Source organism: Phocoena sinus, chromosome 14 (genome assembly GCF_008692025.1).
Source record: "Phocoena sinus isolate mPhoSin1 chromosome 14, mPhoSin1.pri, whole genome shotgun sequence".
Classification (NCBI taxonomy): domain Eukaryota; kingdom Metazoa; phylum Chordata; class Mammalia; order Artiodactyla; family Phocoenidae; genus Phocoena; species Phocoena sinus.
The window spans coordinates 65,334,367-65,351,834 of NC_045776.1; the positions used below are offsets into that span (position 1 = coordinate 65,334,367).

The window sequence follows — 17,468 nt, forward strand, 5'->3', positions numbered from 1 at the left end:
GGCAAGTCATTGTCCCATTCTGGGCTTCAGCTTTCTCATCCATAGAATGGGATTATTAACCCTGCCCAGCCCCCTCAGGGGGCTACTGTGAGGGTCCAAAGCAACAACCTGTGAAAGTACTCCAACCATAAACTTCTTTACAAAGGGAAAGTATTTGAATTATTAAAAGAAAGACCTTGCTTTTGAACCAGATTCAAAGACTCTGTTTTTCCCCTCACCCCCTGCTATCAGCAGTGGCCTTTGGGATTCTGGACACAGACACAGACTAGGCCCCCAGTCCCAGCAGTGTGGTGGGATGGGAGCGAATGGGTGAGGAAGTCTGGAGCCCTGCCACCTCTTGGCTGTGGGAATAAGGCATTCCAGACCCTGTGCTGCAGAATAAGGCATTCCTTTCCCCTGCTCCAGACCCCTGAGGACCACCGGGGAAAATCAAATGGAAGCTCTTGGAAAACATAGCATAGAGAGAGGATAAGAAGCTTCAGAGGACACACAGAGAGCATAGGCCCCCTTAAAAATAAAATGGCATTTTATGTCCTCCCAAAACAAGTACCTCTATTTGTAGGGTTTCCAGTCTTGTCCTTAGGATTTCATAGACAAATAAAATTTCAAAACCGAGAGGACGGGGATTACAGAGTGGCTGATTTTTTTTTTTAACATCTTTTTTGGAGTATAATTGCTTTACAATGTTTTGTTAGTTTCTGCATATAACAAAGTGAATCAGCTATATGTATACATATATCCCCATATCCCCTCCCTCTTGAGCCTCCCTCCCACCCTCTCCATCTCACCCCTCTAGGTGGTCACAAAGCACCCAGCTGATCTCCCTGTGCTATGCAGCTGCTTCCCACTAGCTATCTATTTTACATTTGGTAGTGTATATATGTCCATGCCACTCTCTCACTTTATACCAGCTTCCCCTACCCCCACCCCCACAGTCTTCTCAAGTTCATTCTCTACATCAGTGTCTTTATTCCTGTCCTGCCCCTAGGTTCATCAGAGCCATTTTTTTTTTATTCCATATATATGTGTTAGCATACAGTATTTGTTTTTCTCTTTCTGACTTACTTTGTGGCTGATCTTTTAAATTTTACCAAATCAGGAGATAAATAAGAAAATGGTCCATTCATAAAAGAAAGGACATTTAACATCAAAATGTAGATGACATAATCTGAGATTTAAGATGCAACATTTAAATATATTTAGCCTAATCCTTTTTTAGTCCAGTTTCTCTGTGGAGAGAAGACCTCTCGTGACATCAGTGGCCCACACTGGGGCCCACTGGCCCAGACTGTCTAGAGAGGGCAGCAAGGAATCCAGGTATTGTCTGGGCCGGGCCCAGCCTGAAACCTCCAGGGCTAGGGAAGGTGTCCCTTGCACACCCACAGTGACTGCCAATCTAGGCCAGTCTACTCCCCTGGGGAGAGCAGAGCATACCGAGCTCACTGTCTAGGACAGCAGCAGACAGGGAGGCTGGACTTGTTTTTTCTCCCTGGGCCTCTAACTCTGCCCCCCCACCTCCTCAGCCTGCCCCAGCCCCACTTACCAAACCCAGTCAGGATAAAAGACCCCACCAGCATGATCACCGTCTGCAAGGTGTCCGTGTAAATCACAGCCGCCAGGCCCCCTGAGCAAGCAAAGGAGACAAGGCATCTAACCTCAGGTAGGAGGGCAACCTGTCAGCCCACCTCGTTTCCCCACCCTCACCCCCACCCACACTCCTTTCCCTCTGCACACCTTCTGCACCCCTCAGTCTGCCTTCCTTTCCTTCCCTCCCTTTTCCTGTTACAGAGGTCTGCCACCCAGCATGTTCCAGTATCTCCACTTTTCACAGAAATGCTGGAAAGGCCTTGGAGAGAGGATGTTTCTCCCTATTTGAGGACGGAGAGCTTGATGTGACCACTTTAAGCCAGGAAATGGCTATGGTGAGAAGCATCTGCGCAAACAAAGGCAGAGAAGAGCAAAGAGCTGACATCTCGACAAGATGTCTGGGGACATAACCAAATCAGTCCACTCTCTCTTCTCTCAGGCCATCTGAGTAACTTCTTATCCCCAGCGCCATGGGGCTCCAGCTGGGCAGCAAGCTCCATCGCTGGCCCTGGCTCCCCTAACTGGGCAGAGCAACCTCTGCAAAGGTGCCCCATGGTCACTAGTGCCGCCGGCTTCTCCAGTCACCTCTGGAGCCTTCCTCTAAGGTCTCTGTGTGTCACTCCCTCCCTTCCTCCCTACAGTGCCTCCCAGTCCCTGTCACATCAAATCCAAGGCCTCTGTCTGGCTTCCAAGGCCCCTGTACTGTGACCCCACTTGAACTATCAGGTCTTAGCATCCTCTACACCCCCCACGCTCAGCTACCTCCCATTGATGCCCCTCCTCCAGCTGAACTCATCTGCTTGCTCACCCTGCCCCGGCACTGCCACTCCCATTCCTGACTCCATTCCCTTGCTCCCACCTCTCCCTGAGCCTGGCACTCCCTCCCTGCTTCTCCCGACTCAGCCAAGTTCTCTCCACAACCTGCAAAGCCAAACCCTGTCCCACCTCCTGTAAGAAGCTGTCCTGACTGTTCCCACCAGCACTGGATTTTTCTGGGGCCACCTACAACTGTTTCCTTGAACTGTTTCCTGGGTGGATCTCTTCCTTGAGAGGAGAAGCCACGTCTTCACAAGTGCCTAACCCCAAGCTGGGCTTGGGCTGAGTCATTCGAGGGGACTCACCTGTGATTGTGTAAAGGGCAGTGATTACCAGTAAGATAAAGATGGCCAGGTACAGATTCAGGCCCAAGGCCAGGTTGATGAATATGGCCCCAGAGAAGATGTCTGCCTGGAAGAAGAGAAGAGGTGGGGTTGGGGAGAGAGGGGCCACTGGCTGCAGGGTGCACGGGGCCTGGCTGAGGCACGACAGCGGCAGGGACAAGGGAGGAGAACTTGGAGGGGTTAGCAGAAGCCGACTCCCAAGTAGTGCCGATGCCTGTGATTTCCGAGGCCCCACGTTGGCCCACACCCCTTTGCCCTTTGGCTGAACTTCCACAATTAGAGGTTCATATTTTTATCCCCAGTTGAGAATATGAAAGACAAGTAGTGTACAATTCCATGTATACAAGGTTTCTAAAATAGTCAAACTCTAAAATCTGAGACTGGAATGGCTGTTACCAGGGGCTGGAGGAAGGGGGAGTTATTAATCAACAGGTATAATGTTTCAGTTAAGTAAGATGAATAAGCTCTAAAGATCTGCCATACAACATCGTACCTAGTCAACAATATGTATTATACACTCAAAACCTGTCAAGTGGCTAGAGGGCAAGCTAAGTGTTCCTACCTCAATAAAATAAAAATAAAAACAAAAGGGGGACTTTCCTGGTGGCACAGTGGTTAAGAATCTGCCTGCCAATGCATGGGACACAAGTTCGAGCCCTGGTCCAGGAAGATCCCACATGCTGCAGAGCAACTAAGCCCGTGCACTACAACTACTGAGCCTGCGCTCTAGAGCCCATGTGCCACAAATACTGAAGCCCGCGCACCTAGAGCCCGTGCTCCACAACAAGAGAAGCCACTGCTATGAGAAGCCTGCGCACCACAACGAAGAGTGGCCCCCGCAAACCGCAACTAGAGAAAGCCCGTGCGCAGCAACAAAGACCCAACACAGCCAAGAATTAATTAATTTTAAAAAAAAATGATATGAACACCTGAGAGTCATGCTCTATTCCTAAATTTCCCAACAAGATTTATTCAAGATGATTATAGATATTACATGATAAAAAAAAAAAGAATTCCATAGTCAAAGAGGTCTGTGAAATACTGGATTAAATAAAGTTAAAGCAGTTTCTTTACCACACAACTTCTCTGAGCCTCTAATGTACTGTGAATCCCCAGGAGGAAAACATAGTAAATGACCCTTCACAAACTTATATAACTATGGAACTCTGTTTGCCAAGGAACAACTATTAACACCTTGAGGTTCCTCCCAACCCACTTTGTAGACTGCTGCTCTAAGCTATTATCCTTCATTTACACCTCAGTTTAAAAGGTTTATCTGATCTATTCCCAAAAGCAAGTTTGAGTGCTGGAGTCCATGAGAGGGAAACCCCGCCTCACCCTGGAGTGGAAAGAAATGTTAGCAACATCATAATTTTATCTCCTCTGCACAGATGGGATCCATCTTGACTCAGACACAACCAGAGCATCACCACGAACCTCTTGTGTGGCAGGCTTGTTGATAGGTGGTTTTATCTAGATTATCTCATGTAAATTTAGGGAGAATTGCTCCCTCTTCACCCCCCAATTCACCAGTTCTTGATGCAGTTCTTTTTCTCCCTGCCTCATTTAGCTCCATAAAGAACCTTCTACTTGGCTGGATGGATATATGGCTATACACACATTATGTAGTAAAAATATTAAAAAATAGACCAGAAGAATACATACCAGGTTCAAGATAGTGTTTACCTTTTAAGAAGGAAGGAAATAAGGTCAAAAGGGTATAGATAAGCCTTATCTGTTATGTTTTATTTCTTTTTTTTAAAAGTGATAAGCTGTTTAGATCTATAGAATCCTGGTGGTGGTATTAGTATAGTACTTTACTGTATGTTTGAAGCATTTCATTACTTTTTTATTTATAAAAATCAGGGACTGGATAGGGAATATACCACCAGCTTTGATATAAAAGAACTCTCCTCTAATCCTATGAGATCATTTATTTCACAGCTCATCTCAGATTGCTCCTTCTCTAAACTACTCTTACCTCTTAATAAAGAAGAAAAAAAGGAAAGAAGGAAGGAAAGAAGGGAGGGAGGGGAAAAGGGAGGGAGGGAGGGAATAAGGGAACAAGCAAATTTCCCCAGTGCTGCTAAGCAAAACTAACTTGAAGTGAACTAAACAATTATGGTCCTCTAGACCAGGGGTCAGCAAACTTCTTCTGTAAAGGCTCACTTCATACATGCTTTAGGCTTTGCAGGCCATACAGTTTCTTTCCAACCTGCTCAAGACGGCCTGCCGTTGAAGCTTGAAAGCAGCCGTAGATGATACATCAATTAATGGGCATGACTGTGTTCCAATAAAACTTTATTTACAGAAACAGAAAGTTGGATTTAGTCCACCACTTTGAAAGTCTGGCTGAACAAGCTCCACGGAACTCACAGGGGACAATAAATACAGCTCCAGTCGGAAAACCTCTTAGAGTAACAGTCTCTGACCATAAGCCTTGGGTAGTTTGTTTAGTCTCAGCTCTGATGTTTGAAATCCTGGGATTTTACATGTATTCATTTGCTGCCCATTCTAGTCCTAGTTGTATCTGAGCACCCAGTAGATCTTGCCTGGCAACGAGGTTTGAGATGGAGAGCCCCATTACTCAAATTTCTCTTTCCATTTGTGAGTGAATGAACCAGGTGATAAGCATTCAAAACTTAAGCAAGCTCCAAAGCTCTTATTTTCACCCAAGGATCCAAAACAGATAGCATAGTTGCTATAAAAGTTTATTACAGCTGTGATCTGTGATAATAGCCCCAGGAAATATAAATAGGGACATTTGGTCATCACATGTAATTCATAAAATCTGAGGCTTTACCTCAAGTGATTGTGCACATTTGAATAAGACAGATAATGCCAGGAAATTTTACAGAACAGAATGCTTCTCTGAACTTGGTAAGGCAGGGTGCTGGGGTGGAGTGGGTGGGCGGGAAGGAGCCTGTAAAATTCAGGATTACATGGAGGAATAATCAAGTCTGGGTGGAATAATCAAGTCTGGGTCTCAGAAACCAAAAGGACATAGCCACAAGATGGCAACCATAGTCAAGACTCCACACCACCCCTGTTCAATGGCCTGGGCCACATCTGGGACTCTCCATCTGAAATGCATTTCACTTTTTCTCTCCTATCAATTACATGCCCACTGGATCCCTGCATCCTCCCAAAGCCTTCCTGGTAGGTCCCTGATTTTTCCCTGTCTGGACATGAATATCACAAGGCCACTCCTCTCTTCTTACCCATGTCTACACACACACAACAATAGTGATTAATCTCTGTTTGTGTGCAATGTAAATACTTGATTACCTTACTTTGTTAACTAACAATTCTTTCCTTTTGTTCATAAGCCCTGAACTCGTGTATCTTAATGTGAGCTCCTAGCAAGTACAGTCAATATCAGTGTAATCCTTTTAAAGATTTCATGCTCTGTGACCCATGGTGAACCTGAAGTCAGCCAAATTTACAAAGTCTTGCCTGTCTGACCCTTCCCTGTCCTTCCCCACTGCCTAGATGTCCCACCTGCAGATCCCTTATACACCCGGTGTGCAGCTGATGTTCTCCCTTTACAGTCCTCTCAAATCCTACTCTCAGAAACTCATTTAAATTGGAAGGTCACTTAACTGGCTATTTAAATTTTCCCCAAGGTCTTGAATTTTGACTTGTTTGTACTGGACTTAGAAGGCCAGGGGACATAAGGTCAAAAGCTTTCGATTCAGTATCAGGGACTCTGCTTCTCAATCTAGTTCTGCTACTGTTTGACCCCACAAAGCCCCTTCTCTTCTCTGTAAAATGGGAGCATAGATCATAGAACTAGATGATCTATCCTGTTATCCTATGCCTTCATCCCATCCAAGCACAGAGCAGAATTGTGAGAACACAGACACTGGGACTAGAGAGACCCAGACTCCAGTCCTGGCTTTGCAATACACTAGCTATGTGATTTGGGACAAATTACTTAACTTCTCTGAGACTCAATTTTCTCCTCCATCAAGTGGAAAATTAAATAAAAATCCCCACCTGCACAGAACTCTTATGAGGACTGGAGATGGAATAAGTTAAGCCCCTACTGGAGACTAAGTAAAGCTATTGGCACCAAATAAAAGGCAGCTATCATCCTTCGTGTGCATTATTCAACGGATTGCTGGCTCTGGGCAGCAGGTGGAGCTGGTAGGACATTGGGCAAGGCCTCCAGTAAGGAACCGCAGAAATCACACAGAAAGGGGGCAGACCATACTAAGTACTGTTCAAAAGTAAAATTCAGAAAAAGCCATCTGCTGGGGGATGGACTCCATCAGGGTCTGAGCTGAGGGAGGCTGCCCCTCAGGTACCTGGGGGTTCCCAAGTCCAGGGAGGTTTAATCAGTAACCTGAACAATAGGTGAGGTAATTGGGAAGGCAGGCAAAGATGTTGAGCAGTAAGATTATTTTTATGACTACTGCTACATCAGCTCCAAGGGCAAAGCTCAGCCAACAGACTTTCACCGACCTGAACTGTGGACTTGGAGAAGGCTTGCTTCCAAGAAAGGGAATCCCAGTGCCCTCCTCTACATGCTTAGTAGACAGGTGCTATCTCACAAGTTGAACCAAGGAGCTAGGAGCAGTTTCCTCACCAACCTCCACTAGTGCCAGGGTCACCTCCCCACCCTCCCACTTACATTCCTTTTCTCCTCTTGTACCTGACCTTCCCTCCCTCAGGAAGCCCGATTTCTCTACCCCTCCCAGCAACTCCCAGTCCAGGCTATGCACACCAGTCTCCAAGGAAATAAGACTGAAATGCCCAGGGTTTTCATCTTGTAATTAAAAACTACCCTGAAGGAAAGGAGGAGAAAGTGAAGGAGGTGGAATCACCACATAGGCAGGGAAAGCACACAGGCACCAGTCAAGGGCAGTAGCACTTTATGTCAGGAAGCTGGGCAGGGAGGGAGCAGTAAGGCTGGGTGTCAGTCCCAACTCCAAGACAAAGCCCAATCCCGGAGCACATGTTCCCACTGAGACCATTCAGTGGGGACATGAAAGTCTCTTCAACAAATGGTTCTGGGAGAACTGGACTTTACTTCACATCATATACAAAAATCACTCAAAATGGATCAAATATCTGAATGTAAGAGCTAAGACTATAAAACTCGTAGGAGCAAACCTAGCATTCAATCTTCATGATCTTGGATTTGGCAATGGATTCTTAGGAATGACACCAAAAGCATGAGCAACAAAAGAAAAAACAGGTAAATCAGACTTCATCAAGATTTAAAACTTTTGTGCATCAAAGGACACAAAAGAAAGTGAAAAGACAACGTACAGAATGGGAGAATATTTGCAAATCATGTATCAGATAAGGGTCTAGTATTCAGAATATATAAAGAACACTTTCAACTCAACATCAAAAAAGACAACCCAGTCAAGAAAAAAAAAGTGTATGCATGTGGAAAGTAATAACATAAAAGTGAAAAATTATTGTGGTAGGCTGAAGATATATATATACATTTCCTCTAAAGAAGCAATAGTCAAATGCAATGTGTAGATTTCATTTGAATCCTGATTCAAACAAATCAACTGTAAGAAGACATTTTTCAGATAATCAGGAAAATCTGGATATGGACCAGGTATTAAACTACTTAAATTAAGAAATTACTATAAATTTTGTTAAGCATGATAATAGCACAATGGTTAAGTTCTTTAAAAGTTAAAGGTGCATTCCGAAGAATTTACAGTGAAATGACATGATGTCTGGGATTTGACTTAAAATACTGTTGGAGAAAAAAGGTGGAAGGGGAGAGATGAACCAAGAACGGCAAAATATTGTTCATTGTGAAAGCCAAGTGATGAGAATTTGGTCCATTAGTACTCATTATACTATTCTATCTCTGCTTGTGTATGTTTGAAATTTTTCAAAATTAAAAAAATTGAAAATGTTATCTAATATTGTTGTTTTCTCACTTTTAAGTAATCAGGGCAATAAAAGCATGAGCTGCTATTTTTTCATTACCCTACCTAACTAGAAGAGAAGGCTCAGTTCAGATCCAACTGACTCAGATTTCAGCCAGGGCAGATCTTTTACAAGTGCTGAGATTGGTCCAATCTCACCTTTAGTGCTAGATGAGGAAGAAAAAGAAAAAAGAGGAAAATTGACGATAGTCAATGAGATAACCCCTCTGATAGAGCAGTGAGTACTTTGTAACTGCTGGCTAAGGGGGAAAGCTGGAACCACTTCCTATGTGAGCACAGAAAATGCCATTTCTCTCTCTGCTCTTGGATTTGGCAATGGATTCTTAGAAATGACACCAAAAGCATGAACAACAAAAGGAAAAAACAGATAAACTAGACTCTATCAAGATTTAAAACTTTTATTCATCAAAGGGCACTACCAAGAAAGTGAAAAGACAACCTAAAGAATGCAGAAAATATTTGCAAATCATATGTCTGATAAGGGCCTAGTATCCAGAATATATAGCCTTCTTCTCTAGCTATGTTAGGGTGCTGAAGCAATCCAGGGAGCTTCTTACGGGTTCTTACGGGAGCGTCGATGGTTCTCATGTTCATCATCATCATAACTTACATCCCAAAAACGCTTCATGTTTTCAAGAAAATCCATTTGATCCTCACTACCACCCAGGGAGGTAAGGAAGGCAGAATTTTTATCCCCATCCTACTCACAAAGAAGCTAAGCTCCAGAGAAGTAAAGCAATATGCTACTGGCCCCTGGTCACTGCTGGCGAGCAGTAGAGCAGAAGCCCAGCTCCTCCACAACCCCATGCTTCCTCCAATTATTCTCCTAGATAGTTTTCTTACCAAGGTCCTATTTTCTTTCTGTTATTCTTTATTCACATTTTCCTTCTTTAAAAATTTTTTTCCACTGTTGCTTTAACCTTTATCAGACTGACAATCTCCTTAGGGGTTAAAAAAAAATTCCAGGCAAGACCTATAAGCGGACTTTTTTCTTCCTGCCATCTTTTGGACTGTCAGGGGGAATATATCTCAGAACTTCGATGATTTCCTGGGTCTTTCGCTTTGTTTTGTTTTACCATCAAAAGGAGTTGACTTGAACATTTTCAAGAAAGGAAAAGAGAAGTAAAGAAGGAATTCAAGCCTTGCTCCAGTGGGTCAGCCAAGAGCTCTGCACAGCTTTCAAACACACCGCAATGGCCAGCCAATCCCTGAGAAATCTCAGCTCTGCATATTGGGACCTGCAGCTCCAGGTTGGCAGGGAGGCAGGCTAAATGGAAGGGGGTCCACCCCAGTGGCTGGGTTCAGAGAGAGCAAAAATCCCCTGGAGGGTTAGCAACTAAAGGCCCAGGAAGCTGATTCTGAATGAATATAAGAAGGCTTGTTCAGTGAAAAGGACAGTGAGCTGGAGACAGCAGTTTGGGTTCTACTCCTGAGCAAGAATCTCCATCCCCAGAGTTTCTGTTTCCCTGTTCACGAAGGAAGAGGGGAAATCTCTGAGTTCCCTTCCAGAGTTGCCACTGACTGCCCATGTTTAAGTGCATCAGAAATGTCACTTGGAGCCAGATTCTGACCCTGACAGGGCATAAAGGCTTACAGCTACCTCTAAGGTCGGGGCCAGCCCTCAGGCATCCCTAACTCCCTTTTAATCTTCTGTTAGAACAGAAGAACAGCTTTCACTGAACCTTCTTGAACCATTTATGTCTTCAACCTTCCCCACAGTAGAGGATAAGGAGTTCCATGTGTTCACTCCTTGATGTGTGAAATAGGACTTTACCCTCAGAAGCAAAAAAGCCTAAGGGACCGAGTTAATGGAAACATATAGCACTGCCCTTTGGTGGGCCAGCATGTGGTGAGGAGCGAGGGTAGGCAGGTTCTGAGACAGCCAGTGCTCAGCCCCTAGGGCAGAGGACTCACCGAGATCTTGGTGAAAACATACAGCAACAGGGACAGAACAGAGAGGTAGACCTGGATCCGCTTGCCTCCAAATCGCTTCCGCAGGTACTCTGGCATCGTCACCACCTGCATGGGATGAAAGGGCGGTCACTGCCAGTCTGAGTGATCAGAAGGCCCAGAGCAAGCAGAGCAGAGGCATCCACCCCGGTGTGAGAGGTATGATCAAGGGTTAACCTTCATTGGTCAGAGAAGTCTGCGAGGTGGCCAGATGTCCCCATCCTCCATCCATTTGCTCATCTCAATCCCACATGCCCTACCACTGCAGAGGCAGCTGGGACACATCCCAGGACATTGGCCCCAGAAGGGCCCAATAAAAAATTTTTTTAATGAACACATGCCTGCACATAACCAAGAAGGCAGATCCTTGCCCTGAAGGAGGAGGAGATAGATAAATAGATAGTCCTATACAAAGCACCTTCTGTGAACAAGACATCATAACCACGGTGGTACCTTTTCAGTGCACCAAAAAAGGTGTCCAGGCTGGGTGTGTGCTTCACCCTGCTCTGCACATAAGCCTTGCCAAGGACTGTGGCTGCAGGCCAGCTCAACTGCTCTCCCAGTTCCTTTCTGCAAATTCCAACCACATTCTGTCTCATGTTCTCAACCCTGAGCCTGCTGTCTCCTGGAATCAGACATGTATCACCAGCAGTCCATAAGCCTCCAGAAGATGCAGAGTCTGCCGGTGCCTTTTTCTTATTGATTTCAGCTCCTAATGTATAGACGTACACATGGTAGGTGCTCATTATATCTCAATGGACAGATGTTGCTAAAGCTCTCTTACGTAAAATGTCAGAGGTTTAGTCAAGAGACCGAGCATGCATTTGGTAGTTGAGTACCAGATGCATGCTCAGCACACAAAGGCTGCTGATGTTTTTAAATAAAGGGAAAATATGGTTCTTTTTCTCACGTTGCTTCTGTTCCAGGGGCCGAGACAGACAGTTACGTATCATGTGCAAATGCACGACAGTGCCTTGCAAGTATTCACCCAGACTGAGGGGATGTGATGCTTTCAGTGCTGAATAGAGTGAGGTTGCTTAGGAGGGCTTCCTAGAGGGACAAGTAGTGGCCAAGTAGATCTGTTGAATGCCCCTGAGAGCAGTCAGGAACTTTATAACCCAGGAAAGAGAGACAAGTCATAGGCTCTTATCCCAGAAAGTCTCCTCTGCCCTCCAGGAGGACCAAGTTCACACAGATATTTGCCAGCAGGAAATATATATTACATAATAACAGAGCAAATACTTACCCCTGCCTTAATGTAAATGGGGACAAACACCCAGCCCAGCAGAACCACCAAAAAAAGGGCCTGAAACCAAAAAAGAGGTGGAGTCAAACCAGGAGGAACCTTAGCCCATCCTGCTGCCTGCAGGGCTTGCAGCTGCTGCAGACCATCCACCCAGCATTTTCTCTTTGGGCTCTGGGCACAACTCCCTAAGTGGCCATCAGTGCTTGGAGAAGGCCTTTGATGCCTGATTGGTCCACAGGAACAACAGTTGGGCAACAGTGGAGAGGAACCCGGGGGGCTGCCCACTGACATCACAGCTCCTTTTGCCTCTTCCCTGGTTTACAGGAGTAAAATACCATTTAGAGAGCTTTTAAAAATAAAAAAAATAATAATAGTGGAAATCTGGTGGTATTTCCAAACCTCTGATATGGCTGAAAGGGTACAGGAGGGGTTGGCTTTTTAAAAGAAGAAAGAAACGCTATCGCCATCAAATCAGTGATTTCTCATGGTGGAAGGGGAGCAGGACCCTGGGGTTCCTGAAGCTGTGCCCCTCATCCATCTGTACTCCAAGGTGGCCCTGGGAGGTTCTCTAACATCTAGAACATCTCTGAGTGTAGACTGAGCTGGCTGACAGCTAGAGATCCTTCCAGCTCCAGGACACAGTGTCTCTGATGTTACTCACGTTCCACTCAAAGCCCCCAGTGGCGATGCCTGCAGCTGCTCCCGTTCCTGCCAGTCCCACAAAGTGGCCACTTCCGATGTTACTGGCGAACAGAGAGGCTCCAATCTGGAAACACAAAGAGATGGTCGGGTGAGGACCCCATGCTTCACCAGGACTCTCAGGGGTGGACCAAAGATAGAAGAGACATGTCATCCAAGAGAAGGACAAGAAAGAGCAGAGGCCAGCCAGAAACTTGACTATGCTGGAGTCTGCCGGGACCACTGGTTCAGAAGGCAGATGTGAGGACTTGGGTAATAGCAAAGATAAAAAGGAGAGGACTGCGGAAGGAGTCGTGGGATGTATCCCCAAATCAGATCTCTGTGAGTCCCTTGTGAGCCCAATGCACAACAGTCAAGAAGGCATGGGAAGCTCCACAGCCCGACCGACCTCCTCTGGAAGTCTCCCCAGCAGCGGAGGGCTCAGAAGCAGGACCTGTGCCATTCACCTCTGTGTCCCCCAACACTCCTGACTTGGGACCTTGACCAATACAGGATCTCAGGAAATGTGGACAGTTTTTTTGAAAGAAATCATTTAAAAGGAAGCTTCTGGACATCAGTTACTTGTCACTTGTCAAAGAAGGCAGGGGGTAGAGCCAATGATTTCCAAGTGACTCTTAGCTGTTAAATTCTGTAATCCCATGAGCTCCCAAGTAACAAGAGATGCTAATAATAACTCTCTAAGTCGATATAGTAGTTTTTTTGGCCGCACCACGTGGCTTGTGGGATCTTAGTTCCCCAACCAGGGATCAAATGCAGGCCCCGGGCAGTGGAAGCATGGAGTCCTAACCACTGGAACGCCATGGAATTCCCTTGATATAGTATTTTTATTTTTTTACAAAGGTCCTATGGATACATGCACAAAACACTGCATTTTTCAAAGATATACATGTGTCTAAAAACATAGCTTAGAAGACAAATTGGAAGGACATATACTAAATACCCAAGAGTTGATGCCTAGGAGAGGAAAGGAGAATGGGATTTTTGAATAGGAGATGAAGGAGAAAGTATCAGGTGAAACAAGAGAGGGATTTTGAACTGACCAATCATGGTACTGTACCATCAACTCAACCGCCTCTGAGGTCCAAGAGAACTCCAAAAAGTTCTAGAGCTTTTCTGTACCCAGGAGGAGAAGGCATAGCAACATTTGATGATCACCAAACTAGTATAATTATCCCCAGTTTTGCTGAGCAATTGGGGGAGGCTGGTAGTTATTTGTCTAATATCCCCAATATGGTTCAAATTTGGAACAAAACACATATTTCCCAAAAGGCAGATTACTCCAAGAAACTGTCCTAACCTTTCCTCGATATAAAACAGTGGGTGCTTAGTGCCATATGCTAAGTCAGAGGAGAGGGAGATCTCTGAAGCCCAGGCCAGGAGGTCTCCAGAATGATAAGGAGACAGTGGTGTAAGTGCCTTCATTCATTCACTCAACAAATATTAACTTAGCACCTACTCAATGTGTTAAGTGCCATTCTAGACACTGGGGATTCCTGTATGAAAAGCACCACCACCAACAACAAAAAAGATCAAAAAGTGGTTAGGTGCTGTGAAGAGAATAGAGAAGATGTGATAGATAGAGTGACTGCTTTAGTCTAGGAAAGGTCCCTCTGTGGGGTGACCTCTAAGCTGAGATCAAGATGATAAAAGAAGTCAACCATGCTGAGATCAGAGGGAAAGCTTTCCAGCAAAGCAAAGACCACGCCCCCACCACCCTCCCAAGTGAGAAGGTCATCATGGTTGGGAAGCAGAAAGAAGGCCAGAGTGGCTGGAGTATGGTGGGTGGTGTGAGATGAGGCTGGAAAGTTGGGAGGGGATACATCACGTAGGTCCTAGCAAGCCAGGATAGGAGAGTGGATTTTACTCTGTCTGATGGGAAGCCACTGGAGGGTTTCAAGCAGGGGAGGGAAAGGATCTAACTTGTTTTTAAGTATTGCTCTCAAGCATGTGGAGAGTGTATTGTTGGGGGCAAGAAAGAAAACAAAAAAACACGTGGGAGGCAGTTGCTGCCTGTAGGTAACAGGGGATAGCGGCTTGGTCTCAGGTGGTGGCAGTTGAGACAAAGACAAGCATAGAGATTGGGGTACATTTTAGAAACAAAGTTGATGAGCCCTGTTGATGTATCAGACGTGGGAAATGCGAGAAAGGGTAATCAACGGTAACCCCTAGATTCAGGACTTTAGTAACTGGGTGGACGTCATTCATTAAGAAGGGAAACTGTGTACTTTGATTATTGCTGCTTAAGAGTTTAATCTTTTGTTATCTGTACTTTAAACTGTGTTGTACAACATATGCATGCTTGCCTTTGTTAAAAGAATAGGACCCAGTAAGCTTTGCATAAAGAAGTAAATAACCATTGGCTCTGACCATAAGTGGAATTCTCATTGTGTAAAAATTCTATTGATCTAGACTGCATTTCGTCCTCATTATAGCACAAACAGTAAAATGAAAGCAGGCTGTTTAAACACATCCACCTCCTTCCTCTCCTCAGAGCTTGGTGGGGATAAGAGTTCACTTTTAATCAGGATTCCCTTCTGCATGTAGCCTGCCTGTCATTACACATCTTTTTTTTTTCATTTATCATCTCTCACTTGATAAATTATTAAGCCTAATGTTACACTATTAAGAGCATAATTACCAGTAATAATTAACAGCACTAGATTAACCTTAAGTTCAACAATTTCTCTCCAAGATCCCCCCAAAGGGGCACAGTGGGCTTTAAGCAGTTGTAGGCTTTCCTGAGGCAGCCCTTCACCATCTGATGGAATGGGGGCCAGGGGAGCTTTGCGGGTATTAGTCCAGGTTCAGTTCATTTCTATCATGGTCACTACTGTTTTCCAGTCGCTCACCTTGGCCTCATCCGACCTCCCCCGCTTCGCCCCGTGACCTGCACTCAGTCATTTACAAAACCCTGACTCTGCCTTCACAATGGCATAGGCAGCTAGCACTTTTTACATCGCCCTTGTACAGGCTGTCATTGCTTCTTAACAGGCTTCGAGGTGCTCTCCAGTCTCCCCCCACCCACATGACCTCTCCAAAGCACAACTCTGATCAAGTCACTTCCCTATTCAGAGACCCTTCCGGACCGCCAAATGAGCCTGCCAAGCAGTCTTTCCTGGCAGTTCCGGGTTTAAAGATGCAGTCCCAGGAATTCAGCAAGATTTCACACTAAAGGCAGCATGAGCTTAAAAATTAAAGTTTGAATGCTCTCTTGCCCTCTTCCAATCTGGGTGATCATAACATCTGCAAGCCTCAATCTTCTCCCATGACAAGGTTGTGCAGGAGTCAAAGGAGATTATAAATCAGTAATGACACACTCAGCAGACCCTCAATCAGTGTCCTTTCTTTCCTCCAAGAGGACAGTCACTTCACCCTCAAAGACAGTTCACAAGAGCTACAATGGACACTGTTATGGACTGAACTGTGTTCCTCCAAAATTTATATGTTGAAGTCCTAACCCTCAATGTGACTATATTTGGAGATTGGGTCTTTAGGGAGGAAGTTAAGATTAAATTAGGTCATAAGGGTAAGGCCTAATCTAATATTACTGGTCCTTATAAGAAGAGGAAGAGACACCAGTTCTCTCTATGTCTCCGTCTCTCTCTCTCTCACTGAATGTGCACAGAGAGAAGGCAGCCGTCCACAAGTCAGGAAGAGAGGTCTCACCAGAATCAACCCTGACAGCACCTTGATCTTGGATTTCTAACCCCTGGAACTGTGATAAAATAAATTTCTGTTGTGCAAGCCACTCAGTCTGTTGTGTTTTGCCATGGCAGCCCAAGCAGGCTAATACATACATCATCGCTTTATCATCTACACTCCTCTGACAGGTTTTCACACCACCCTTCCTCTCACTGGAGCTTGTTAACAATGCTTTCATCACTCTGACTTCCCAAAAGCCCTCTCTGTCCACACCTCACCCATGTTCATGTCCACTTGGGAATCATGCCCCATCTAGGGAGTGACCTATGAAGCATCTTGTCCTTCTCTGTAATTTCCTCCCACATTCCTTCTCAGTTCAGGATTTCAGACTTCCTCTGAAATGTTCCCAGCTTGACCTTGCTTCTGACTAACTTCTTTCCAGGACTTCCTCATTCTCTGATGGGGCTCAAGAAGCCATTCCAAGTATTTAGATGGTTTGCTGTCACAGTGCAAAATGTGCTGGGTCTGACCAAACCCAACAGGTTTCGCAGCATGGTAATTGGGGAAATAATGTAATGTCATTACATTACAAAGAGAAAAAGACTATGTTTTCCTTTGACTTTAGGGAATTCACAATCATAGTTTACTGCCTAAATTTCCTATCCTAGATGGTTGGCAGGAGGGAAAAACCTAGGGAGAAATTAGAGAATCCGCTCCCCCCGCACCAAGTGAAGGTCAGCTTCTGGATGCGTGCCTCTAGTGACAGAGAACGCCCCACCTCACGAGGCAGCTGAATCCATAGTGGAACAACTCTAATGGTTGCAATGTCCTTCTTTACCTTGAGCTTAAATCTCCCCATTTAGTCCTACTTGTGCCCTCTACAGTGCAACAGAACAAGTCAAATCTCTCTTCCACAAGCTAGTCTTTCCAGTATCTGAGGACAGGGGTTGTACCCACCCTCAAATCTTCTCCAGGCTAAGCTTCTTCTTCTCATGTGTCTGCTCCTCACTGGCAGCCCTTGTTGCTCTCTCTGTTGCCCTCAGCCCCACTTGTGTCCCCAAATAGGTCTCAGACCCTGGGCCTCTAGACCAGTCCAGACATGGGTTGTCCGGAGCTAAGCAGGCTGCCCTTCTTGACTTACCATCTGTTTTTAACATCATGTGGCTTCAAATACTTTTAAACCTGCCTCTCAGCCATGGGTCTTGGCAGTGCTGAGGACGAAGCCAGTCCCTCTTATTCCCATCACTGTCAGAGAATCTG

The 17,468-nt window shown here is 45.3% G+C and overlaps 1 protein-coding gene across 2 annotated transcripts in view; it reads right to left on the reverse strand.

Annotated features, from left to right (window-relative positions):
• The window catches only part of SLC5A1 (solute carrier family 5 member 1), a 53,108-nt gene that overhangs the window by 19,954 nt on the left and 15,686 nt on the right, over positions 1–17,468 (reverse strand). For both annotated transcript variants that reach the window (XM_032603555.1, XM_032603557.1), the window contains exons 3-7: positions 12,529–12,633; positions 11,868–11,927; positions 10,586–10,690; positions 2,709–2,814; positions 1,544–1,624 (exon numbers count right to left, since the gene is read on the reverse strand). In XM_032603555.1, coding sequence (XP_032459446.1) covers positions 1,544–1,624; positions 2,709–2,814; positions 10,586–10,690; positions 11,868–11,927; positions 12,529–12,633 — 457 coding nt within the window. The remainder of the gene's footprint in view (positions 1–1,543; positions 1,625–2,708; positions 2,815–10,585; positions 10,691–11,867; positions 11,928–12,528; positions 12,634–17,468) is intronic.